The sequence below is a fragment of the Pagrus pagrus genome (genome assembly GCF_965226575.1).
Source record: "Pagrus pagrus genome assembly, chromosome: 16".
In the NCBI taxonomy this organism is placed as follows: Eukaryota; Metazoa; Chordata; class Actinopteri; order Spariformes; family Sparidae; genus Pagrus; species Pagrus pagrus.
In genome coordinates this window covers 15,453,512-15,480,468 of record NC_140200.1, presented here as the reverse complement: position 1 = coordinate 15,480,468, position 26,957 = coordinate 15,453,512, and the positions used below count along the sequence as shown (strand labels likewise).

Below are 26,957 nucleotides of genomic sequence, written 5' to 3'. Positions count from 1 at the left end.
GCACGTTTTTTAATTTGAGAGCCAGGCTCATAATCACGCACACTTCACGCTCCGCATGCACGCAGCCACTACCGAGAGATGCCCAGATGGAGCATCGTTTGGTTCTGGTTCTAGTTTGTTTGCGCCCCCCCCCCTCACACACAAATCTGCCTTGTCTTTTTTTTTGGTTTTGGTTTGGGCGCCAGGCGCATCGTCGGTCACACTACACAGGAGCTCGGGCAGGATCGTGCTCAACGTTGGCATCATCGCGTTTGGCCCGGGGCTTCACACACCATCGCACACACACACACACACACACACTGGATCACCTCAATCACTCACGAGCATCATCACGCTTCTAGGTTCCGCATGGCCATCGAGGGATGCTGATTTTTTTTTTTTTTTTTTTACGCAGAGGACGATCATTTAGAGAGAAAGAGATGAGAGGAGGGAGGGTGTTAGGGTAAACACTGGGATGCTTGGATGTTGCAATATTCATAGCCGGGGCCCGAGGTGTGTGCTTGGCAAAACGACTCAGATGGCAGATCATGCGTGATGCCCACACACACACACACTCTCCAAAACAACATGCACACATACACATGTCAAAACTCTTACCTCAGGCCCGGCCAAACACTGCCACGCAGAGCATCCCACACACACACACACACACACACACACACACACACACACACACACACACACACACACACACACACACACACACACACACACACACACACATGCTCACGCTCACAGTTATGCAATCTAACGAGCAACCTTGACATTTTGCTGGTGAAGAATGATATCTGACACACCGCTGGGATCAGAGGTTAACTAGGCAAAACACAGCCAGAGGACAGAGCTGTTCATATGAGGGGGACTGCAGTTAAAGATGCATTATGTAGATTTAGAGAGAAGAGAAGAGAGAGACCTTCATTATTATTATTATTTTTTAATGTCTAAACAAGCCGAATAAACAAATTCACCTTAAAGGACAATTTCATGTTTTACTTTGTTTATATGTGGCGGACCCTGCCACCTTTCTAGCTTCAAACAGTGTTCCTGGGGACTTTATTTGCCTCCTGAGAACAGCTTGTTTGTTCAGTTATGCAATAAATAAATATGAGTTTGTATTATTACCTCATTAATGGAATTCAGAGTTTGAATTTCTTCTCCAAAACTACATAGTGCCCCTTTAACTTTACATTGGCACAGCCACTTAGCCAGTCACACTTAGTTACAACGCCAATGCGCACTCGAATCATACAAACACGAGGCTTTGAGTCACTGAGTTGCATTCAACTATGCTCCAAGGCACAGCCAACAGGATTACCAGGGGGAAGAAGAAGAAGTGGAGGCCTCCATGTAGAATATTCATGGGCTCGTGTAGGCTACACCACTAATATTCTGAGTTTGAGTTTCTTCCCCACAATGTCATAGTGCCCCCTTTTTTTTTTTAAAACCAGGAATCGCTTCACATGTGGGAATGAGGTTTTTTTCCCTCCCTCAAAGTGCTTCTAACCCTAAGCCTCAGCCACAGACCCTGTCCTGGGATCCATCCATCTGCATCCACTTAGGGCCCAGGACTGAAAGCAGTTGTAAATTCACTAGAACTACTGCCTGGCTGACTGTAGATCTCTAACGGATGTATCAGGACTTTTATTAATTACATTAAAAACAACAAGAGGCTTAAAAGATTATTCTGGAATGATATCATACAGCCGAGTGCAAATCTCTTATCTCCAAAGGCAGGCACTGGGAGCCAAAGTAAGCCCCCCTTTTTTCCCTCCTCCCTGCGTCACTAATGGCTTGCCTTTTTTTTTTTTTTTTTTCTCTCTTTTTGCTCATTTAATCAAGTTCGCCTGACCCACACGATGATTGTCATGTGGGAGTATTTGACAGAAGGCGTTTCTCGTGAAATGTTCTGACCAGCAGCGGCGGCGGCGGTGGTGGCATGTCAAGGTGACACGCATGAGAAGTGTGTGAGAGAGAGAGAGTCAGAAATCCCCTCTGAACCCACGAGACCCAGCGCTCACCATAATCAGATCTGTCTAATTGAATAGCTCTGGCGCTTCTCATCTTTCAGCCATCACAACGGGAACAAGCATTTGTCATGTCACTGTAAAACCTGTGCCACCCATTTGATTGATAGTGGCGTGGGGTGGGTGGGTGCGGGGGGGGAGTGTTGATGTGCTGAACGGTCCAGATGGATGGGATTTGATGTACTACTCCTGGGTTACATCTCCATAAAGAGGGGTGGGGCGCAACATGCTGTCGTGCATGCTGATCGCAGCTGCGTGACTGTGCGTATGTGCGATGGAGGAGGAGAACAGGTGTTTTTGAGAAGCAGGGCAGGGCTCGGCTCTGACAGGTAGCCGCAGCGGGCTGACGGTGATGGCCGGGAGGCGGAGGGGAGGGAGGGGGGGATGGAGGGATGAATGTGCTGGAGGTGTTTTTAAGGAGAGCATGTTCACAGCACAGAGAGATTGATGGATGGTTGTCCTTGGTCCATCTCCCTGCTCAGCTGATTGAACAGGCCTGGAGGAGGACGACATTACCGCTGTGTTATTGTTGCTCGCACACTATTGTCCCCCTCAGTTGCTCAGTGCAGTCTGATAGAGGGGTTGTCACAGCCTTTTCTTATCTTTCTTGAGCTCTTTTTCTTCGTAGGGCTGTACAATTAATCGCAAAATAATCAGAATGGCAATATGGCTGAATGCAATATCCAAATGGCAACAACATGTGTGACAAAAGAGCATTATAATGAAGTGCTGTAGTGCTGCAGAGATGCTCCGTACTAATCTTGATCTCCAGATGTAAGAAAACAAACATGTTTGTTTGGTACAGACCACATCAAGTGTCACATCGTCATGATTAGTGAATAGTTTAGTCAGTGAAATCACAATGTGATTTGTTAACCATCTCATGCAGCCCTGTTTCTTTGTTTCAAGAAGATTTATTCTCTTTTGCACTGCAGTTATCAGAATTTCAGGTCGGCGTTATGTGTACATTGTAACCCACACGAGATCGCGCAACCATTTTAAATCTTGAAACACGTGACTGCAACTAATGATTATTTTCATATTCAGTGAATCTGTAGAAAACAGTGAAAAATGTCTGTGATTGGAGGAGAGTACCACAGTATTTGTCATTTGGAGCTCCTCCATTAATCGATCAGTTGTCATATTAAATTGATGGCCAACTATTGTGATAATCGATTTGTCGGTTTGAGTGATTCAAAGCTCCCGAGTTGATTTTTGAGTCTCATTCCCAACCGGTCAAATACTGACTCTTTCGGATGGCGGTCAGTCTTACTATCTTACCTACAGGAGCTTTTAGAAATGATGTCAAATTTACGTTTCCAGCTTCTTAAACGTGAATATTTTCCTGGTTTCTTTATTCCTCTACGACGGTAAACTGAATATCTTTGGGTTGTGAGGACGACATCTTGGGTTTTGGAGAAACACTTTTCACAATTTTCTGAGATTACATAGACCAAACAACGAATGGATCGATCGACAGATTCACTGACAATTAAACAATCGTAAGTCGTAGCCCTAAATTGTCAGAGCTCGTCTCTCACATCCCATCAGCCACTAGAAATACACTGACTTCTTGTTCTGAGCAAACATGGAAAGAAGACATGGGAATCAAATTAACTTCATTAAGGGCCAGAATGAAGTGCTCTTTTTGTTCTCAGACCTTAAAGTGAGCCCAGCTGTTAATTTCCTCAGCATGACTAACAGCCAGGGTCAAAGTATCCAACTCATAAAGCATCTTAAAAAGCTAATGTTGTGACATTTCTTTTTATTTGCGGTTGAGCTGCAAACCACCACACAAAAGCCAAATCAAGCGGTTCCCTGTCGACCAAACTCCACTGAAAATCTTAAGGTTTTTAAGATTTCCTGCTAACAAGGGTTAATCAGAACCTCCAAGCTGTTCATAACATCCAAACACTGGTCGCTGAACATAAAGGATTAGCGAGAGAGCACATCACACTGAACTCACACGCTCGCATGTGCAGTCGTCCTGCCGTGTTAAGTCTTCCAGGAAATAATAGATTGTTCTTTAAGAGCAGCAAGATTTCATAGTTTTGGTCAAGTGATGCTCCACATAAATGTCCGTGAGAAATTGCATTCAGAAGGACCGTCATGGATAATCTTTCGTAAAAATGTAAATAACCCATGTCCAATCCAGTTTGTTGTGTGAATGTGAAAGATGTGTCCTACACATGACTTTTCATAGTTATGTATGACCAAAGTGATAAGCCCCTTGGCACGTCGTCCACATGCTTGTTGTGTTTTACAAATTGGCATCCATGCCCTTTCCCTGGCATTAAATTGGACAGTGTTTTATTGTGAGAATAAAATGAAACAAAACGAGGGAGACCGGAGGCGGCAGAGGAGCGAATTGGAGCTGGTTAGTGAGGAGGAACAGGTTGGAGCGATGACTGGAGGGTTTGGTCTTCAGGTTTGGAGAGCTGTGGGAGGCAGCTGCGGTCGCCTTGTGTACAGTCTGTTTGTCAGGCGCCTGCTGATCGTCAGCCTGTCCAAATGTACAGGATTGAAAGCCTTTTAATGAAGACTTTTTCTGTGTCAGTACACTGAATGTACCAATTGATCCAGGTAGATCGCTGCAGAAAAACACCAAGTGGAGGGGTGGGACAGTAGAAAATGAGCCTTAAATTAAGGTCATAGTAAGTTGTTTTGTGCATGTTGTTAAAAATACTTTATGACATCTTATAGACCATACAAATTATTACTGGTGCATGAAGCATCAAGTAGCAGCCCTACTTCAAACACAGCTTTAGCATTTCCGTGCCACAATTAGCAATAAGCTAATACTGACCTTTTAATTGGTCTAGCTCGACCATGTTCCACATAACATTCGAGTGTATAAGCTCTGAAATGTTTCTAGATGTGTTGACATTGTGGAGATATTGTTCTTTTTAGGTCAACGTTCTTCTTAAAGAAGTAGTTGTCTACGTGTCACAATTTCCTCAAAGTCATGTTCAGAAGGGGAATGGGCCTCCCGAGACTAAGTGGTCATATGTAGACATTTACAAACACTGGGATCATGTGAGTCCACTGCTGCAGACAGTCTGTCACACACATTGTGTAACTGAGCAAAAGCCAGACAGATGAACAACCTTTAAATGAATTAAACGGTGTAATCACCCTTGTGATCTGGTCATACGTATTCTTATTCATCTTGCAGTAAGTTGCTTCTTTGTTAATTTTCTTGCTTTTTCATGCTGACATTTGACAGAAATCTCAAGTTCAAAACGCTGCTCAGCCCGTGATGCATGATTTTTACATAATAGATTTGGCACTGTGTTTTTTTTATGTCCTCATTACAGAGGCTTAAGTGCAGTTTAATGAAAAATGAAACTTGTGCGCTCCTCCTCCCACTCTCCCACCCCGAAACATAATGGCTCAGCAGCTGCATGTTGATGTGTTGTTGGTGCCGCCAGATGAAAATGTCATATCTACATAAGCGCAAACTTTTAAGGGATTAAAGAACAGCAACCTTGTTTGGATTAATGTACTGTGATCATGGATGTTTTGGGTCATGAGACATGCTCGTACAATAGAGGCCATGCTAGTTTTTTTTCACAGCCAAAGAAAAGGCCGATTCTGAATGTTCTGCATCAGCTTCCAACAAGTAGTGCGCCGCGGCCTGACATAGCTATGAATATTTTGATTATGTTGTACGTATGATGACCAAAACTGTTTTGTCTTCTGTTGCAGGCCATGGGATGATAGTGGAGGGACATCCGGACGAACATTGGGGAAGACGGCTAATGGCTTCAGTGCCAGACAACGAAACAGAGCCCAAGAACTGCTCAGAACCAGGTATGCTCTCTACGAGATTTAAGCTGCACTGATCAACTTATCTTTAATTAAAGGTGCACTATGTAGTTTTATTAAAAAATTCAGAAAGTCAAGCTGAGAAACAGTTATTTGATGTATTTTTATACAAACAAGCCGTCCTCGAGGGGTGATAAGGCTCCCAGAGCACTGTTTGAAGCTGGGAAGGTGACTACTCGGAATGATCCTGCAAATATAAACAATGTTAAATGGTATGAAATTGTGTTTTCCTTTTTAACGACAGTTTATTTAGTTCCTTCAGCCATGAAAATCAATCGATGAAGATGTTTATTTCTCTTAAAATTTCTTCCCCAAAACTACTGTAACAAGAGAAAACTATTTCTACACTACCTGCCCAGCTCAGATCAGCAGACAAACAAAGTTAGCGACTAGCTGTTGAATGTAGTGGAGCGTTTAGAAGCTGAAGTTTGTTCATCAGGTGGACTGAAACATGACTTCAAATGGATGTTAATGTTGCTTCTTGGAAGCTGGATGTGTAAATAAACAACTATATGCTCACGTTCAGGGGTGTCGCCATTCTCCAAATCCACGATTCGATTAGACTTTTGATTTTTAAGGTCACGATTACATTACATTTACTCTTATGCTCTGACAACTGTCATTTATATCTTCACATTCTTCTTTAACAGGGTAAGGGTATTTTACGACAACAGTTTTACTTCATCCTGGTGCTATTTCTGAGGTTAGACAAGTTCGAATAATATTCACCAAAAATAAAGATTGCAGAATTAAATGAGGACAAAACAAAAAAACAACAAACGGCCTTCAGTGGAACAACAATAAACAACAAAAGATGGATTCAGTTGGTCGTGAAGTTTGGTGTCTCAAACCTGTCCAGAGTAAACCATCTTCTCAAGTAAATGAATCAAGGATCTTTGGCATTGTTGTCAGTTAAGGTCAGTTCAGTTTTTCCTCTATGAGTTAACCCTCCCGCCCCGCCCCCCCCTACTAATATTATGAGGTGATAACACCCCCGGTGGACAAAACCATTAATTAAAAATGCTTTTAATCAGTAATTCTATGCCAGTGCTATTGTTAAGATCTCCCTAATGTGTCGACAGTAGAGACCATGTCGACGTCAAAACAGTTGAGTCATAATCAAGACAGGAAAATACAATAATTTAGATTTTTAAAAGATTTGATGATCTTGATCTTTGTGCACCAGCTCACAATCCACCTATTCAGACACAGCATCTGATCTGTTTAGTGTTCAAAAGGAAAAATAAACAGTAAATCAATCAAATTAACTAAACAAACAAACAAAAAAAAATCAATAGTTGTGGAGTTTTTGAGCTGATTTGCTGTTTTAATTCACCTCTTTGTTGGGCCTCTATTGTCGGGACTCAGTTTAGATCACTCACGCTGTAATAAGCACAGACAGGGCCAATAAAAGGGTCGGATATTGATTATGTTACAGCATCTTTTGCTCTTGAAGGAAGCAGCATTCTCTATAATTACACTGTATGCTGACAGCTCCAAAAACATTAAAGCTACTTCTCCCATGCAACTACTGGTTGAAATGGTACCAAAAGCAGAAACCGAAAGACATGTCATTTGTTTCTTCATTTCCATGTCATTTGAATCTCCTCAGTCCTGACTTTTATTTTGTTTTGCAACCACTGGTTCACTCGAGCTTTGCAAAGCTGCCAGACCAGTTCCTGATCGACGTGTGCTTCTGGACTCGTCATTAGAAAAACCTCTAAACCTAAACTAATAAAGTGTAAATGTAGCTGGCGAGGAGACGTGTTGAGGATTTTTAAGCCCTGAGAATGATTATTTTGCTCAAATGAGGTGCAACTCAATAAAGGGATTTGTATCACTGTTTGCATTTGAGCAGCACACAGGGGATGACACCCGGGCGCAGACAATTTAGGAAGTAATTTCAAAAATTTTGCGGCATCACAAGTGACCCAGTAAGGACTAACTGGCTATTACTTCATTACTGGGCACAGCAGGCAGAATCCCTCAGGGGATTAATGAATCACTGCTGCTGTAACCTGCTATTTTATACACAAACAAACACGTTTACACCGCCCGACTTTGAGTTATTCAGTACTCTGGTCATCTTGGTGTGAACTTTCTCAAAGTCACAGTGGGGGTTCTATTGAAATGACAAGATTATGTGCTTTAAGTTTTTCTCCTAATCCTCCAGGATTATCTTTTTTTTTTTTCCGTTCACAAGTCTTCCACACACCGGAGGCACCAGACTGTACTTCACATACCACACATTTCTCATCGGCTCTAGTCCTCCTTACTTCCTCTTATCCCGCCAGCGCCCTGCCTCGTCAGTGTGGGCTGATCATATGACTCTTTGTTCTTGGTCTTGTGAATAAACCTGTCATAGCTGCAGACTTCAGGCACCTCAGCTGACGGGTTGCTGTGTTTTGGGTCAGCTGTGGGCAGCACGAGTGGCAAGACCATTATGTTTGATACTGCCTTTACAGTCTGTTATACCTGCAAAAACATCAATAACATGTCATGACAGTGGTCGAATTCACCTAAAATAGGAGGAACTGGAACGGGTTAAAGGATAAATTCACCCAGGAATGAAAATTCAGTCACGATCTACTCACCTTCGTGCTGATGGAAGGGCGGGTCAAGTTATATAGTCACACTTCTGGTGCGTTTGATCGGCATGAGTGTGAGAAGATGACGACCAAATTTCAATTTTTTTAACTTAACCTCTAAGACAATTGTTTGTTCTCAGTGGAGATGAGATGTTCAAGGAATTTTATGTTGAAATGAGGATCAGTATCTTGAACGAGACAAAAGTCAAATCAGTGCATTAGTATCAAGAAAAGTTGATTCTAGAAAGCTCTTGAAACAAGTTAATATGTTTTAGTAAAGATAAAATCGCACCAAACATTTTTAATGACATGATTCCTGGACACTCTAACAAACATAGAATGACTCCACCAGGGAGCATTTGTTTGCACTGACTGATGAGGTGTGAACACAAAGTTGTATTGTTTGTTGCTTGAGAACTGGTCAGCTTAGAGTGACTGACTGCGGTTGACTTGTTGTCATGTTGCACTTGTCACTGGGAATCACTGCTAATGACACAAACTCCCATGTATGAATCAGAATGTCAGCTCGTGGTCTGCGGATGACAAACTTGTTTACCGTCTACACATGTCCAGAGAGCTGAATAGACGTCTTGGTTCATGGTGTAGGGGAGAATCTCTTTGACGAATGGACCACAGGGCTCATTCAGCTCACAGATCTGTGGGTTTGTCCTGATTCCCGGTGCAGTTGTTTGTCCAGAGCTGATGATCCAGCAGAGGACCGGTGATGGCTCCGGGTGTGCATTCCTCCAGGGGAAAGCAGTGGACCCTGGCTCGATTGGATGAGGATTGTTATTGGAGGCTTTTTGTTTTATGCTGAGTGTGTGCGCGATCTGAAGTGCTGTTTAATTAAGCTGCTGTTTGTGGGCTGCATAGATTACACTCAGCCGTCTTTGGTCTCTCTGCCTTTTCCTCATCATTATTTCTGCGATCAGCGAGGGAGCCGTTGGCTTGGTTCACGGGGTGCTAATGTTATTTTCCTTGTCCGGAGACTTGTGCTGCTAAGGCAACCATTCATCATAAGTGCCTCTTTTATTGGCCATAATAACTCCTGTAGAGCACAAGGTGCTTTCCAAACTGTTTCTATGCCCCTGCTTGATTAGAGTGAACCCACAAAGGAAAAAAATCACACTGTGAGGGGTTGATGGAGGCTCTGAAACTCTCCGGTCACATGCTAACCTTGAGTCACGCCACCCCTTGAGATGTAGTTCCCCTGTAGCAGTCCCATGACGAATTCGACAATCATCCTCTCACTTTTTCTCTTCTAACATTTGGAACAAAAGTAATGGCTGTTTTTTTCCAGAGTTCACGCTTCAGAGCTGCCAACAATCTCAATTCTTGCGGGAGTCTTCCTACTTTGCAGCTGCAAATGGATGAAACTGGTCCCGTGATGAAGAAATACTCTTCTAAATTTAATCCCACTTAGTGCCAGACCTTCCACTTTATTGACATTTACCTCTTGTCTTACCTGCTCGTCCTTTTCCCTCAGCTCTGCAGACTGTGGTCCTGCATCATTTGATCCTTCCTCCTCTTCTTTTTGAAGATCTACCAGGCAATGATGGCTCCTCAGCGCTTACACACACACACACACACACACACACACACACACACACACACACACACACACAATGTTTGCACTTAAAAAAAAAAAAAATAAATATATAAAAATAATATTAAATAAAAAAAATATAAAAAATATATTTTTAGTGTGAGCTATTTAAGACTCAAGTCACAGGTCGTGTCAAGTCAAGTCGAGTCCTTTAGTTAAAGGAGACATTCTGCTCATTATCAGGTTTTATTTTGGGTTCCTACTAAAATAGATTTATGTGCTTTAAAGCTCAAAAAACACATCAGTGTTCTCACACGGTCCAGTTCTGCAGCACTGTATTCCCCCCCAGGTTGTGTGATTTCAAAAAGTCACAGAACTAAAGGCGGGGCTACCGATGAGGTGTTTCAGGAGCAGTGTTGTCTGTGGGAGAGAGGAGCTTCTGGTGGTGCCGATTTATAGTCACAAGAAAATATATAAAACATTGAAGGAAAGGAAAAATGGGTCAAGTTCCAAGTCAAGCTTTCTTAATTTCTTCAATCAAAGAATATTCCCTCTGAATCACTTTGTGAAATACTGACAGATTACAACTCTAAATCGAGTCTCAAGTCACTAATGCAAAGTCATTTTACTTTCACATCCTTGGGTTGGCCATTTTCCAGAGCCTGATGTTGGCAGGTATGTTTTCTGAGGAGAGGCCTGAGGTTTACTCGGGGACACAGAATATTAGTTACTGCTGAACCCCTCCATGTGTTTCCAGCTGTGGAGCGCGGAGAAGCCAGAGAGGGGGCAGAGCACTGTGGCTAATGTTGTGTAGGAGGAGTAGCTTGCTTTTAATAAAGATGCCGCTAACACCATCCATTGAAGACTCCCGCTCGAGCGGCGTAATTGGCCCGATGGAAGTAGACGACAGCGCAAAACGCAGAAGTGAACAACAGAGCAAAGGTTTTAGTGCGGCTTGGTTTGTACTATGAATTAATCCGACGGGATTTGATTATAGTGGTTTTAGATATGGCACTAATCTGCTCACGGGCAGAGGCTGCACATGTTGCATGTACTGCATGTTCTGCATGAGGAGGAGCTGTGTCTAAAATGCAGAAGCAGAATTCGGTGTAAATGTTTGTGTGATTTCTTGGCGATAACAAAAGCCAGAACGGGATGGACCAGGAAATTTGGCAGCAGCACGGCGGGTAAATCTGCCAGCGCGAGGCAGCCAGTCCACATTGGAGCGGGGGGCTCGTCAACTCCAGGGAAACACCAGAAGGAGGCTTTTTAAAAGGGAATTACACAAGCCTGGATTATGCTGCTGTGCATAATGGAAACTGACCTCGCTTTGCTTCTCACTTGCGTGCCAGCGTTGGAACAATGCAGCGGAGAGGGGAGCGCAGGCACGAGCACCTGCACCGAGCACTCTCCGCGCTGCGCAGTTCAAACACGCCTGACCTCTTCATGTATTTACTCCTTCACATTCTGTTCTGCTTTAGTTTTTTTTTTTTTTCTGTTCCTCGTAAACGTTCATCCTGTCCTGCCTCCGTCGAGCACGAAGCACCTTTTTTTTAATAAAACCGAGGCTAAAAAAAAGGAAAATTTCAGTAGCTCTGTTCTCGCTTTGTCGCAGATCCATACCTCACCCTCAGGGAGCTGTTTACCTATTTTCTCCTGCACACAGCTGAATGCATACGCCTCACAGTGGTGTCCCCTTTACGTTATTGAACCAGGAGGCTTCTGGTCCACCAGCTCGGCCTCTTTTAACAGCCTGACGACTCACACTCGCACACACAAAATCCCATAAAGGCTGATGCTAAAAGTAGCAGTGTGATAGGTCTGCGAGTGTGCTCATGCAGGTGAAATTGCATGCGTTTAAGTGCTCACATGAGCATGTGAGAGCCGATGTACATGTGATGCATGAGCATGTGAAAGTATTGACCCAACAAGAGGATAATGGTGTGTGTTTGAGAACTTATCGTTTCTGTGTGACTCAGATTTTTTTTTTTTTCCCCCAACGAGGCAACTCCTGATGTTGCCGTCATGTTTACAAGACGCCGATGCCGATCGCAGTTGAATCATGCCGCTCGCAGATGTCTGCCGGAGCGAGCTAATTATCTAATGGACTAATAATGACCCAGAGGAATCATTCTCCTCTGAAGAGTCTCTCGACTACTGTACCCGCGTGTCAACTGTATTCTGTTAATGACCCGGCTGGTGTGTGAGTCGGCGAGCGGGTTGTGACAGAAGGTGGCAGCAGGCGCTCCGCCAGAACATCTTGCTTACATCGTAATATTGTTTGATATAGGATGCCACATTATGTTTTTTCTTATAAGCAGACACAGGATTGTAAAAACGCCTCTTTTGCATGCCTGTACATGTTTTATAATTGAGTTTTTTGTGTGCTGGGTGAAGACCGGCCTGCTCGCTGCACCGTCCTCCTATCTCTGGGATAACAGACGGCACTCGATACTGAGCTCCATTATGTAACGGCACCATAATATCTGGAATATTACCAGATTATGGAATAATAATTGCACAAATGTAAAGAATGGCTGGCTTTCTCTGGATTTAATACGTCAATAAATTAAGGTTGTCTGAGGATTTTTTCTTTTTCTTTTTGCAAAGCGAGACTTAAAACCGTGAAAAGAGAAATGTCAAGACCTTATTCAGCTTTTTAAATCACTGAACTTTGTAATTTGCAGTGTCACGACAAATCCGAGGAAGTTTATGCTTGTTCATAATAAACGGAATTAAAACAGGAATCTGATTAAATTGTGTGTTAGGGAATGCGTTATGTTTAACTTTCCTTAAAAACTGGTTTTCTTTGAACTCTCTCATTGATGTAGGGAAAACTAACGCCTTGATATATCAAAATGATAAAATTGCACTGAATTGGTTCAATTTACAGTATATTAACATCACTAATGTCACTAATAACTAAAAGAGGCAATGCACAAAGACAATAAAACAGTATTCAAGTCTCTTTATTTCAATAATGAGTTGCTTAGCGAACTGTCATTGAGTGACTGAGCTTAAATTATATTATGGGTAAACTTTATATGACATGTTTAACATTTTCCCCTCTTTTTGTGCCCTTTTTTGATTATCTGTGCCTGTGGCAAAGTGCCCCTTTGTGACCCTCTGTGCACTAAAGTAGAGCCGACCGATATACCAGCTGGCTGATTATTATCAGCCTATTGGAGCTGAGCGATACGACCTTGAAATAATATCGCGATACACGATATATATCCTGATATTTTACAAATCTCCTCAAAAGTGCTTAATAAATGCTGGGACCAAATACCTCCATAAATAACGCCGCAGTAGTGTAGGGATGATTTTTGGTACTTTCACAAAACGTCTACACAGAGATTTCTGATAATCAACAGGAATGTGGATTTAATGATTAAGTGAGTAAAGACGGGTATTAGTTTGGCGAGGAACAGCAAGAAAACGCACTGAATGGCTGTTCGTCAAAGCATATCAGTGCACGAGCAGAGCACATATTCTGTATCGGGGAGAGTAGTAGTGATAAATGCTGCTTTATCATAACAACGGTTTGTGTATTTGCAGTCCAGAGTCTTTTGGACTTCGCCACCCAGTGTTCTGGAGAGTTATTTCTTCTCACGCAGGTGCAGAACATACGAGCTGGTTGGCTCTCAGCTGTTGTGTTTGCAGTTATATATTGCACAGCCTACAGCCTATATCGGTCTATCACAGACATGGGCCGGTTGGTATGTATCAGCAGAGGCTTATGCGGTGTTGGATATGCAGAGCATAATGGAGGAAAAGATTCTTGAGGTCATTTATATTGAAAAAAGTTTGGTGTTTCAAAGCACTGATGTCATTTCTGTTCTATATCCTGCCTCCTATACATATCTTTGTCCAAGTGTTCGATGACCAACCAAGTCAGACCACTCTTTTCTGACCTTCCTTCCCCCTAAAAATGTCCATACTGTCCTTAACTAACACAGTTTAGTCACTGAAATCCTTCCAAAAGTTCTTTTGAGGACTCTGTGTGGCCTTGTAATTACTTCTGGGGTTGAGAAGATGAGAAGGAGGGGGTTGGAGAGACAGATGAACAAAAGTGTTGCCAGTAATTTCTTGCATAAGCAGCACAGTCAGGTGTCCAAACAGAGAATCCAGGGTTTATTTATAGATTTGTAGCTTAGCTTCTGAAGAGCGTTTTTTTTTTTTTCTTTCCGCCTCCTGCGTGCCGCGCCAGTGCAGACGTCCCTGGTTCGTGTTCTCCCTCTGTCACTGCCTCCAAAAATGACAGCAGTCCCATGCAAACAGGAGAACAGCAGGATAGATGAAAGTTTTCCTTTTTTTTTTTAGATTTGTACAATCACAGCTTTGTACCGCAGAACAGAAGCAGCTTGCTTGGCACTCGACTCAAACATTTACCTGAAGATTTTAGTTTCTGGTGAAATGAATAACAAAGTGGCTTGTGTCATTTGGTCCAAGATGCCAAATGTTCATATCTGTGCAGGTGCTATGTGTCAGAAGTTACATTATGCATATCACAAGTTTAAAGGGCAATTCCACCAATTTTACACAGTAAAGTGTGTTTACAGGTCTTGGGGAGTACTACTACATATGTGAAAAAAGTTGTATAAAGCCTTTTGTGGCTCCAGAGGAAGCTGTATATAATCTGATAAATCGCCTCCAGTGATGTCACTCAGTGGCTGAGTTGCATTGTGGGTAATGTAGGCGCCAGGTTTTGACAAGCAGTTTTTGGACAGTTTAAAAACAAACAATCAAAATCGGCACAGTAGCACCAGAGATATCGCCTTTTTTTAGTCCACACATTCGTCTTCCTTTTCAGAACCTGGTGCCTACATTACCCACAATGCAAGTTAGCCATTGAATGACATCACTGGAGGCAAGTTGTCAGATTATGTTTAGCTTCCTCTGGAGCCACAAAAAGGCTTTATACTACTTTTTTCACATGCAGTAGAACTCCCTAAGACCTGTAAACAGAGAGAGAGATTTGTATTCAAGATATAAATACATAATGGCTGAAACAATAAATTAATTGATTTTGTAGTTCAACAGAAAAATTACCTGCAACAATTTTGACGACCTTTTTAAAGCGATTCTTTTTAAAGTGATGTTTTCGATTGGATCCGCTTCTCAGATGTGTAGATTTGCTGCTTTTCTTTGTCTTATGATGGCAAGCTCAATGCATTTGCGCTAATGAGGCAAAATGAGGAAATCGTGAAAGGCCATTTTCATTATTATACATGATAAATTATTAAAATGATTTTAAAATAAATATTGGAATTCTTTCATCAACAAATGCATCCGTAACGATGTGCCTTTTCCAATTCATCTCCTCTATTTCTGTGAAAATTACACTTCAGATGCACAGTTCAACTGAGCAACATATTATTTATGATTCTATTTATGGCTCTCATTTGAGATGCATCACTTAAGCAATCTGTCTGTAGCGCCGCTGCTGTGTGCACATCCTGTCCTGTCCTTGTGTGGGGGGAAACGGCTGTGGGAGCATGTTCGTGTCCGGTTTGACCTCTACAGCGAGGAGACACAGACGAAGCCTGTAGACGCTGTCTGCTCGAATGTTTACAGGGGGCCGGGAGGTGACCCCCGCCTGCCTGTCATCTCTCTGCTGTCCCACTGCTGGCGCCCTTTAAACACCTTTTGCGATCACCTATTTTTAACGCTCCGATTGTGTACAGTAGCCGGGGGCTTGGCACGTAAAGAAAGAACACGGATGGCAAAGGCGTTTTAATTATTGATCAGTGGCAGACCTGCGGGTTTGGTAGTCGAACGTGGGAGAAGGAGGTGAAAAGGCTCGGACAGCAGGACATTCAAACCTGAAACTTTCCCCATGGTTTTCCGTTTTCATGTTTTTCAGAAGCAACCTTCAGCAGCTAGAATAACGTATGGCTGCGAGGCTGTCTGTCCGTGAGGTATCAGTAGGAGTTTAGCCTTCTGTATTGGCATCAGTTTGTTTTCAGCCACCTCTGAGGGCACAGCTGACAAATCCTGTAATTGATTGCGCCTTTGCTTTTGGCCGTCGGCTTTCCGACACGTTTCATTCAGCGCATAAACCTGTCGGAAATGAAATGAGCTAAAGCCGCCTGCCACAGTCAACGTTGCTGCGAGATTCCAATGTCATCCAGGTGTTCTGCAGCCTCTCGGGTTTTTTATTATTCTGTCCTCTAATCAGTCGCAGTTGCCGTGTCATGATGTGCAGCAGAGTTGCACGTGAGGCACCAAAACTCCTACCGATCGAGGTCGCATTAATTCGCGACCCACTGCCAGAAATAGCACCGTCGTTTGTTTCCTGGCAAAGATAATGTGTTGGATGACACACGGAAAAGCAAAACGACATTTCCATGTATGTGATGTAATTGAGTGAAATCCAGGATGCGTGCAGTTGATTAAGTGGGCTCGGACTGCACACTGTGGAGTATTTGATTTGCCTGTGCAGTGTTCCAAACGCTGCGCCGGTTAAGTCATGTGTGCACACCATCGGATATCATAAAAACAGGCAGCGGTGAGGTTGGGACAGATGCGGTGAGAAGTCTCAGGTGAGCACTGTTCCACTTCACGAGTCCATATGTGACAAGGGCCCATTGCTTTCCTTTATTTGCTGTTGTAAACAGCATTGTTCTGCCGGCTCAGACTGTTACATTTTGTCCTCACATCATTTGTGTATTTTCGAAGAGTGATCTGCATGAGTAGTACCGCAGCAACTCTCATCTGTTTGAAGGCTCTCGGGATGGCAAAGTCGGTGGGTCTACCATTTTGATCCAGACTGAAACGTCTCAACAACTGTTGGATATGAATCCTACTGACTTTAGTGACCCTTTGACTTTTCATCTAGGCCCAACATGAGGTTGACATGTTTGTTACTGGGTAAAGGATTGTTATAGTCATGCCCTCGTCAGGATGATTTCTATTAACTCTGACATAATCAGGTCAAAGTTTCAATTTGTCCAAAATCTGCCAGACTGACATCAACAACAACAATGGGCCTCTGCAGTAGTTCTTGATGAATGTTAATTAGCAAATGTTAGCATCCTAACATTAAACAAGATAGTTAAAAGCTTAAGAAATATTCACGTTTTTTATTTACAACATAAAATAGATCAGTCAATACCCCACATTGGAATTATAAACCGTTTGTGTCTCAGAAAAGGTGGTTGCTAACTTCGACTTTATACCTTGTAGATTGATCAATCTATAGGAAAGTATACTATATCGTAGTACGACGCTTCGTGGTGGCGACATTGACATCTTGAGACCGCAGTGTAGTAAGAAAGTAAGGAAGAATAAAAATATGCCATCCCTGCAGCACTCTGTTGGGAGCACCTGTTAGCATTGTGGAAAAAAACAACTTGGCACCACTAGCACCACAAAAAGGCTGAATCTTTATCCATTATCCAAAGAGTCCTTGAAAAAGATGGCCTCCAACAAAAACGGCTATTAAAAATTCTAATGTTAAAATTGTCGTTCTTTGTGAGCATGCTGCAGTTGGGAAATCCTGCTCTAGGATGTAGACTCTGCCTTGACCTGTTTTGGGTTTTCTTGTGCAGTTGGATAGTTTATGATAAGGCTAAGAATAGCTTTGAGTAAGCTGTAGCATGTGTAAGCAATATGCTAGCTCATGTCGCAGGCTTGTTAAAAGGAGAGACGAGATGTGAGCCTGCAGCTCAGGCCCAACAGGGACGGGTCGGACAGAGGCCGCTCGCCACAGATGCCGGGTCCCGTCAGGAAGACGGCCAGCTTCTGTCCCCAGCCAGGTGCACTGTGGTGCGACTGTGCTCCCAGAGACCTGAGCCGTATGGTGGTACCATGATCAAACTGTGCTCCAGCTGGAGCTCTGGATGATGGATGACGAGTCCTCAGCATGGGAGGTTTTTCTGCCTGCTTGCTTTAATTCTGTATGACTTCAGGCTCTTAATATAGCCCAAGCTTTTACATCAGTATGTGAAGAGATGTGATGGTTACCTCGATCTCTTTTCTTCTTCTTCCTCCATGAATAGGTATGAAGTCACTGGCTGCTGAGTGGTGTGACATACTGCAGGCTGATGATCAATCTCAAAATGTGTTTAGAGTCATTTCATTCCTTTTGAAAATTCAAAGCCCTTGATGTTGTCTGAGTTTCCAGCTTTTTTTTTTTTTTTTGGCTGATGATCACAGGCTGTTCTTTAATGTGCGTTTGACCCCCTCTGGCTGTGGTGCCCCATTTCTAGGTATACAACACATTTATGCTGTGTTAGATAATCCAGTAAAAAAGAAGGGGAACAAGAAGAGAACAAATAACTCTCCCATAGGTGCCACAAACAAACGAATGCAGTGTAAGCCTCCCGAACCGCCGACACCCCAGGCTGGTCGGGGTGTGGCGGGGACATGTTACCTCGCTGTCACGCTGCTGATGTGTGGTGACTGTGACATTTCCTCTCTCTCCTCAGCAATACACGAGTTCCCCAGTGACATTTTCACCAACCAAGAACGGAAGAGCGGGGCCGTTCTGCTGCACATCGCAGCGGTAAGAAGCCTTTTTTTTTGTTTGTTTTTTAAGACACTACACCTGCACCTCCTGTCACACCGGATTTAGAAGCTTTTCCACAAAGCATCCAAACTACCTTCCAGTCTTTAAAAGCTAAAAAACAAGCAAAGTGCAAGTTGTGGTGGGAGCTTTTGCATAGCCAGATTGTAAAGATGCCACAGAGAATCTTTTTAATGCTCAGATGATCACGTTCAATTCAGACATTTTGCTATATAGATGTAAACTCACACACGGATTTGCATGTGATGATGATGGGGAAGAAAGAGAGAAATGGGTAGAAAAGTTCAGTCGTACCTGAGACCATGAGTAGTGCAAAAGCATCTCCTAAATCAGAACGTGAAGGTTCATTGTTGACCTCGGCAATGCATATCTGTGCTGAGGATGGCCAAGGGTTAATGACTGAACTAAATGAATGTTTGGACTGTTTTCCTGTGATAACGAGTTAAATTCTATTTGTTTTCTGGAGATCACAAGTTATTTATGTAAGTATCACGGAAAAACAAATGGTTTCCCAACATAACAAGATCATTTTCTCAAGATCTCGAGGAAACCAAACTTTGTTCACGTCATTATCACAAGAAACAAATGAGAGGATCATTTATCAGAGTGGACTATTACATACACACTGCTCTGTGGGGTTGGTTTTTGGGTGTTTCAAAGCAAACCACATTAACTTTTTATGAATTTATGCCATCCATAATGGGCACTGCTTGATCCGCCATTTCCAGCTTAAATTAACTTGCTACACTATCTTGGTAACAAAGCTTGTTTTCACGAGACCTTGAGATAATTATCTTATCTCGGTGAAAATATTAATTATTCTGTGGTGATGACATAAATACTCATGATCTCAAGAAAAGGTCAAATTTAACTTGTTATCGCAGGAAAACAGGGAAAAATAATGTTTGACCTAAGACCTTTCATGGCTTTCGTAGTGTTTATTGTTAACGCATTATAGTAATGTATTACTTAACAATGTACTATCATGTATTTCAAATAGGATTTGGTGTGATATTATAACAGTTGCAATGTCCAGTACTGAGCGATGAGGCCCAAAATTAAGTGTTTATAGATGATTTTCAGCCTGGTCAGACCCAACAGGTCTCTGGTGACCCGTTTTAAGGTCGTTCAAAGCGGCTCACAACAATAAAATGTATTTACTTTTGTCAATATAGACCTTCTACACGGTTAGATCGGCTTGAATCTACACAATTTATTGGAGAGGGAGCAGAGTTTTTTCCAGTTGTTTTTCTAATCACAGCTGAAAGCTGAACAAATGATGATAAACAACATGTTTTGAGTTACAGTAAAAGGTTTTATACAACCAGCAGAGACCCGGTTTATCCATGGCAACAATATTGCCCTCTTCCATTTCATAATGCCTGGTCCCACTGCAGTTATTTTGGTAAAAGTAATGCAAAAGTAGTATTATTATTAATGCAATGCACTACACAAACAGGTAATAATGTAAAGTAACTTATTTATTTCAAATGCTAGTAACTAGTAATATGTAATTCGTTACACTTGGGAAGTAACCTGCATCAAACTGCCTGTATTACAGTAAACAAGCAAAGGGCGACCAGCAAGATGCAGCCCTGGATTAAAATCAGATGATATAAACTCAGATGAGATGTTGTTGGTTTAACTTCACAGATCAGCCTTTACGATCTTTTGAATGTTTTGAATGTTTTGAATGCACATCGTAACGTCGGGGGGGGGGGAGACATCATTCATTTAACTGTCCATTTTAAAGAGATGATGTCTCTCAAAGGAGAACTTCAATGCAGGAGAGTGGAGAAAGCTTCATAAATATGGTAGTCTGAGTTTAAATTTAAGCATGAGTCATTAGAACAGTGCTTGATAAATACAGAATGAGGGTATGAAATAAGGACAGACAAATGTCCTTTATTTATATTTTATGAGCTGCTTCTCCACATGAGCAACCATGATTGCGTTATATCCAGTCATGCTAAGCTCCACTGGCTGGACATAAAGACACCTGTAGAGTTATTCAGTATTGTTCAGTAAGTCTTGCTCTTCATGCTGGATTAAACCGGCTTAAATAAGTTTCTTTTTGTCGAAGGCAGCCCAGGGCTGTATGTAGCCAGGATATGAGAAATATCGAGGTCTTTAAATAATATAATATTTTATTGTATTCTAGGACGGATCACAACTTTTCAAGTCTGTCTTGAAGTTAGTTTTTTTTGTCAAAAATGAATTCCGTCGTGCTTCCACTGCAGCTCAGCACAGGAACACAGGGAATTTTATGCTAAAAGACAGCAACTTAAAGGGATATCCGCTTGATTTGTCTTCCTCAGACTGCTTCAGATATTAATTTTAATATGTTTTAGAACAGAACAAGGGCTTTTCAGGGGTTTGTTCTCCATCTTTGACACTCAAAGCTCATTAGGAATGAATCTTTTAATGGTATGTATGAACAGGAGGGACCCGACCGTCGTTTCAAGACAAAATTGCACACAACAAATCCAACACGATGATTCAAAAATACAACAACATTGCCGGAACCATTAGAGTCACAAAAATAAAAGGATTAGACCATAAAACCTCCAGATGACATGACCTCGTGGTCGTTAATGGCAGCTGCAGCCTTGAACACAGCTTGCCTCTTTTGACCTTTTTTTATAGACTCGACAAATTCACTGACATGATGAATGAGATGTTGTGAGCAGAGGTGTAAGAGCTGTAGTAGTTTGCCTTCACCTCATAGTTAAGCACTTCTCACCACGGAGATTATGTTAGCGTACAGATCCCCACCTAAGACAATTGCTACATGGAGACAAACGGCTCATATCTCATATTCTCTAAACCCTGATGAAGGCAGAATACACAAACATCAGCTGTAAACAACATCTACTGTGGTGGAGGAGTCTTTACTAATACCACATTGTAAAAATACTGTGTTGCATTTGAACCCTTACTTAAGTATATACAGTAAGTATAATATGGTTGAAGTGGAGGTAACGTAACTCTATTGGATAGGTCTACATCTACCATCATTAATAAATGGTACATTTACAGTTAATGAAACTTAAGTTAATAGTTACTTCACTGTTTACAAACAATGAAATCCTTTATCAACCATTTATTAAGCAATTCTTTATTGTAAAGATGCAACTGATGTTTATGATAGGTATGATAACTTTATATGTTCCATTTGTTAAAGAGGTCATATTATGCTAATGTTCAGGTTCGTACCTATATTTGGGGGTCCTATTAGAACAGGTTTACATACTTTAATTTTGCAAAAACACATTTTTCTCATATGGTGCATTGCTGCAGCATCCCTTTACACACTGTGTCTTGAACGCTCCGTTTTAGCTTCGGAGTGTGACATCTCGCCTCTGTTCAATCTTTGATGAGAGTTGCGCATTCGGCATTACTTAACGAGCCTGATGTGACCGATCAGAGGCAGAGTAAGGCAGGTCATGCCAAGCAAGGTAGTGTGATCTAAAATAACGCAGCTTCAGCGCGTAACCTTGACTGTGGTACAGCTGTATATATTTTATAATATATATATATATATATATATATATATATATATATATATATATATATATATATATATATTTCAATAATGGCTGTTTACATAGTGACGCACATAAGTTACAGAAGTAAAGGCTCGACTCCAGACCAGGCGTTAGAGGCAGTGCAGGAGCAGCTCTTTAATGGTTATTTTAAAGCTCAGGGTTACACCTTCATTAGGCTTGTTTTATCCAATGAACAGTGAAAATTGTGGAAATAATTAAAAGGAAATGCAATCCTTATTGATGAATCCTCTCAGCTCTACTATAAAAAAACGGTTTGTTTATGCTAATTTGCATATGATTGGTATTGATGTAATCCAAAAGTAGCAGAAAATAATCATAACTTTAATATTGTGATACTTGGGTTACGTTACTGACTACACAGAGAAAGAAGTAGTTAGTAACTTTGAGAGTAACCCTCCCAACCCTGGACATAAAAACAAAATACTCAAAGTATAAGTAACCAAGTTTGATCCATTGTCTTTATTTGCTTATGTTTGGTATTTAGGTAATCCAAAAGTAACAAAGTAATCAAGTTACATCACTTAATATTGTGATATTTGATTGAGGTTACTACTTTTTAACAGGTATCTAGTAACTGTAACAGAATATATTTTTAAAAGTAACCCTTCCAGCCCTGGACATTAAAAAACAAAATACTTTGTACTGACATGAAGTAATTGAGTAAATGTACCTTTTCTTACTCACTTTGCACCTAAATGCCACACAGTGAGCTGTAATCCTTGTATTCTACACCAACACTTCATTAAGTGTCCACAGCTTTATGTTCCACACTGAAATAAGACTTGATATTGTCTCGGCTTCGCCGCTGAGAGGAGGATAAAATGTATGTGGTGGGTCTGAACATGCTGCAGTCCTGCACTGCCCCCTGTGGATAGCATAGAGCAGAGCACAGCTGCTGGAGCTGCCGGGGCCGATATGATGTCACACCTGATCTATAATTTATAGATCTCGCCTCAGCTACTGAAATAGGCCTCCCTCCCTCCCTCCTCTCTCAGCAGCGGGAGTACGCAGGCCCTGTCGATTTTTCAAATTGTAAGGGAAAGCAGTGTGTCACTAATTTGACATTTGAATTTAAAGCAGGTCCCATTTAAATCGAGCGCCGTGCTTTGAGATTCCCCTTCACCCGTCCTCTAGCAGGAGAATATCTTGCTCCGCAAAAGCTCCATTAACTCCACTAATTTCTGCTGATTAAGAGTGTATCTCTACACGGACACACACACTTGTATTCTCTCTCTATCTTGCCCTTGTCACACAAACTTTTCAAACTTAACTCTGCTGCTTCTGTCTCCAGGCACTCTACATGTTCCTGGCCCTCGCCATCGTCTGCGACGAATACTTTGTGACATCACTGGAGAAGATCTGCGAGGTACTCGAGAGTTGTAGTCCTTCATCTTTCTTTCTTTTCATCAACTGTTCAAGCCGCTAATCTTTGGTTTATTTCTGCAGAAACTGGATCTGAGTGAAGATGTTGCCGGAGCCACCTTCATGGCAGCTGGCAGTTCTGCGCCAGAGCTTTTTGCATCTGTCATTGGTAGAGACACACACACACACACATAGCATGTGCGCACTCACATTCCCAGATGGTTGGTGTCACCGCTGACTCTGATTGGCTACCTCCCTGTGTGCAGGTGTCTTCATCACCCACGGTGATGTGGGGGTGGGGACCATCGTCGGCTCAGCGGTCTTCAACATCCTTTGCATTATCGGTGTCTGCGGGATCTTTGCTGGACAGGTGTGTGTGTTTATTCGTGTGTGTGACTTCCTGCTGCAGCGGCATCGTTCTGTTTATTTATAGAGTGCAGAGCAGCACATGTGTGGCAGAAGAGTTTTGCTGAGGGGAAAACAAAGCCATCTGCTTCGGTTAGTTTTCTCAGAACTGGTTTCAGTGGAAATGGAGAAACTCTGGAGGCGTAAACAGATCATAAATCTTTATTTCTTCTCTCAGCTCTTTCCAGTCAAGTTAAATTTACATATTAAGTGCTTTTGATAATACACCTCACAGAACTCTATTACACTTTAGATGCAGTTTTTAAAAAAAAAAATGACTGTGCACTTTTCCTTCTGTAATCTCAGGTGGTGATATTGACCTGGTGGGCGGTTTTCAGGGATTCCTTCTACTACATCCTGTCTGTCTTGGCTTTGATTGCAGTAAGTTGGAAAAGTTCACCATCTGTGTTTATTAATGAACCGAAACATGATGTGTTCTTCTTTTGAACGCTATATATTCTCATCTAAAAGAAGTATTTTCTTTCTCTTTTCAGTTTATCTACGATGAGAAGATAGTTTGGTAAGTTACTCATCCTGTTAAGCTGCAGGCCTAAATGTGTTTATGTATTAAAGTGTGACTATGTGAATTTTGAAAGAAGAAATAGGACATTTCCTCAGCAATAATACACATCTTTGATTCATTCTTAAAGGTGCACTGTATAGTTTTTTCAAATTTACTGTTTAGCAAAATTCACGTAGTCTCCCTTTAAAGTTTTGATTTATTTAAAAAAAATGTTCGTTTAATGTCAAGCTTAGTCGCTGACTTAGCCCTAACTTAACTGATTTCTCTCTGATCTCTTAGTGATACTATCAAATAGTGGTTATAGCAGGTAGATAGACCTGGAAATATTAATATAGCTATAAGGGAACGCTCTTTGTCTATAAAGCCTGAATTTATTGACCTTTTATCACTCATCCTTCATTTTCTCTTTATCAGGTGGGAGAGTTTGGTGCTGGTGGTCATGTACGCTGGATATATCCTTGTCATGAAGTGAGTACCGCACATCATCAGATTATACTTAAAGTATCGGAAGTAAAACACAAAAGGCCCCTGTGACTGATACATTAGTATATATGTCATCATTAATACAGATGCAAAAATATGTGAGCAGCAATTTAACGTCGTAGCTGGTTGAGATGTGACTGGTTTTAATAACTTTACACACAAGCAGTTCAGTTCAATGAATCACAGCTGAGGCATCAGGCCCTGTCAAAGGTCCTGCTGCACAAATTCATTGATTGATTGATATATTTTTATTTCGAACATGTAAAAACAAAAGAAAACAAACAGTATAGTAAAGCCTTTTGAAATAATAATATAAATAAATAACAAAATGGAAAGAACAGAAAACCTTTCCAACAAATTAAAATAAAGAAATTCAAAGTCATACAAATCATAGACGTCTGAATTGTGAAGTGCCCCAACTAGACACTGCTTTTTTATAAGGGCTCACAAGCAAGTGCTGGAAATCACAAATTTGAATCTTTAACAAGGCATTCTAATTTATGAATGTATGTTTTGTACGTGAAATAGAAAACTGAAAAGTAACTATAGCTGTCAGAACTGTAGTGAAGTAAAAATTCAATGTTTTCCTTTGAAATGTAGTGGAGAAGACGAAATTAAAGATGCAATACATAGGAATTATGGCTGAAAATATTCAAAAACTTAAAGCTACTATCAACGAATGTGAATAAATAACCATTCTGACAATATGTTGTCGATGTATTATGTGGCCAAGCATATGTAGCAATGCAGAACTCAGCCCAGACTGCTAGCTGCACGGCTAACTGAGCTAACTAGCTAATGGTAGCTACAGTTGGCAGCAGTTACTCAGAACAAATAGGGATCAGCATATGTCTCAGAGTGGCCACTTCTTACATATTGCACCTTTTTTTATAATCCAGTAATGTACAAGTTACCTCATAATTGTAAGTACAGTAAAGTAGTAAACATACTTAGTTACACTCCACCACTGCTGATAAAACGTTCCCACCACAACAACTTGAGCATGTGTGCATGGGGAGAGATGTTTAAACTCTTACACACTAATACCTGTGGCCTAATGAGTGTGACCAACTGTGCACTCAGTAGTTTCAAAAGAGAGGAGTGTGTTTCCAGCTGGAGGGGAGTGTCGCGTTCATGGCACCTACCCAGATGTTAGCTGAAAATTCAGCACACGGACCTTCTGGTAGAAAGATCGCTCCTCTAATAAATTAAGTGTAACTGCAATATGATGCATTTTCACACAGCTGGGACAATTTTACAGTTTTTTGATATGAAAATGTATAACTCATTTAAAATATTATTTGATGATACACCCGTGAAATGCACTTAAATCTATTTTATTTTGAACTTGCGATAAATCGTCAGTTGTCTGGGATGGGCATCGTCTGATCACTATTTTGGGCTTCAATCTGCACTGATAACTTCTCGTCTCCCGTCTCTTTGGCTCCATCTATTACGCCACATTTGTGTCTTTAAAGCCCAGACTGCATAATGCCAACCACATCGTCCTGCGCCGCTGTCTCTGTCCAGCTGGTAATCTGTGTTACACTCAGCAGCATCCTGCTCTCTCCCTGCCATAAGAGTTTAATCTTTCTCCCTCTGCAGTGGCTAAGAGCACAGGCTTAACCGGATCACTCCTCTCCTTTCTCATTTGGAGGAAAGAAGTGCTTACTGTAGGATGTGCTGTCATATGTCTCCCCTCTCCCAAAATATCCGCTGTCCATTTTGGGCTGTTCCAGTCATAATGGAGTCGAGTTAGGGTTTAATATAGAGCGATCAGTGCTCCGAGGTGACCTTCCAAGTCTCGGCTGCGATTGTGTTTTTTCCTCCTAAAATAGCACAAATGCTGCCAATTTTAAAACAAACGGGAAAGAAAAATAATCAAAAATAACAAAATAACTTCTGCCAAGGAGGTTATGATTTCACCCCTGTCTGTCTGTTGGTTGGTTGGTTTGTCGGCAGGATTAGACGAAAAGTACTGAACAGATTTCCAGGAAACTTGGATGGAGGATGGGTCTCGGCCCAGAATAGACCCCATTAACTTTTGGTGGGGATTCGGATAAAGTGACAGATCGGGGTTTTATTCCTCACTTTCTTTA

The 26,957-nt window shown here is 41.6% G+C and overlaps 1 protein-coding gene across 2 annotated transcripts in view; it reads left to right on the top strand.

Annotated features, from left to right (window-relative positions):
* The window catches only part of slc24a4b (solute carrier family 24 member 4b), a 41,776-nt gene that overhangs the window by 1,409 nt on the left and 13,410 nt on the right, over positions 1–26,957 (top strand). For both annotated transcript variants that reach the window (XM_084378062.1, XM_084378061.1), the window contains exons 2-9: positions 5,733–5,837; positions 18,419–18,495; positions 23,377–23,451; positions 23,532–23,616; positions 23,714–23,817; positions 24,159–24,233; positions 24,347–24,372; positions 24,790–24,843. In XM_084378062.1, coding sequence (XP_084234188.1) covers positions 5,733–5,837; positions 18,419–18,495; positions 23,377–23,451; positions 23,532–23,616; positions 23,714–23,817; positions 24,159–24,233; positions 24,347–24,372; positions 24,790–24,843 — 601 coding nt within the window. The remainder of the gene's footprint in view (positions 1–5,732; positions 5,838–18,418; positions 18,496–23,376; positions 23,452–23,531; positions 23,617–23,713; positions 23,818–24,158; positions 24,234–24,346; positions 24,373–24,789; positions 24,844–26,957) is intronic.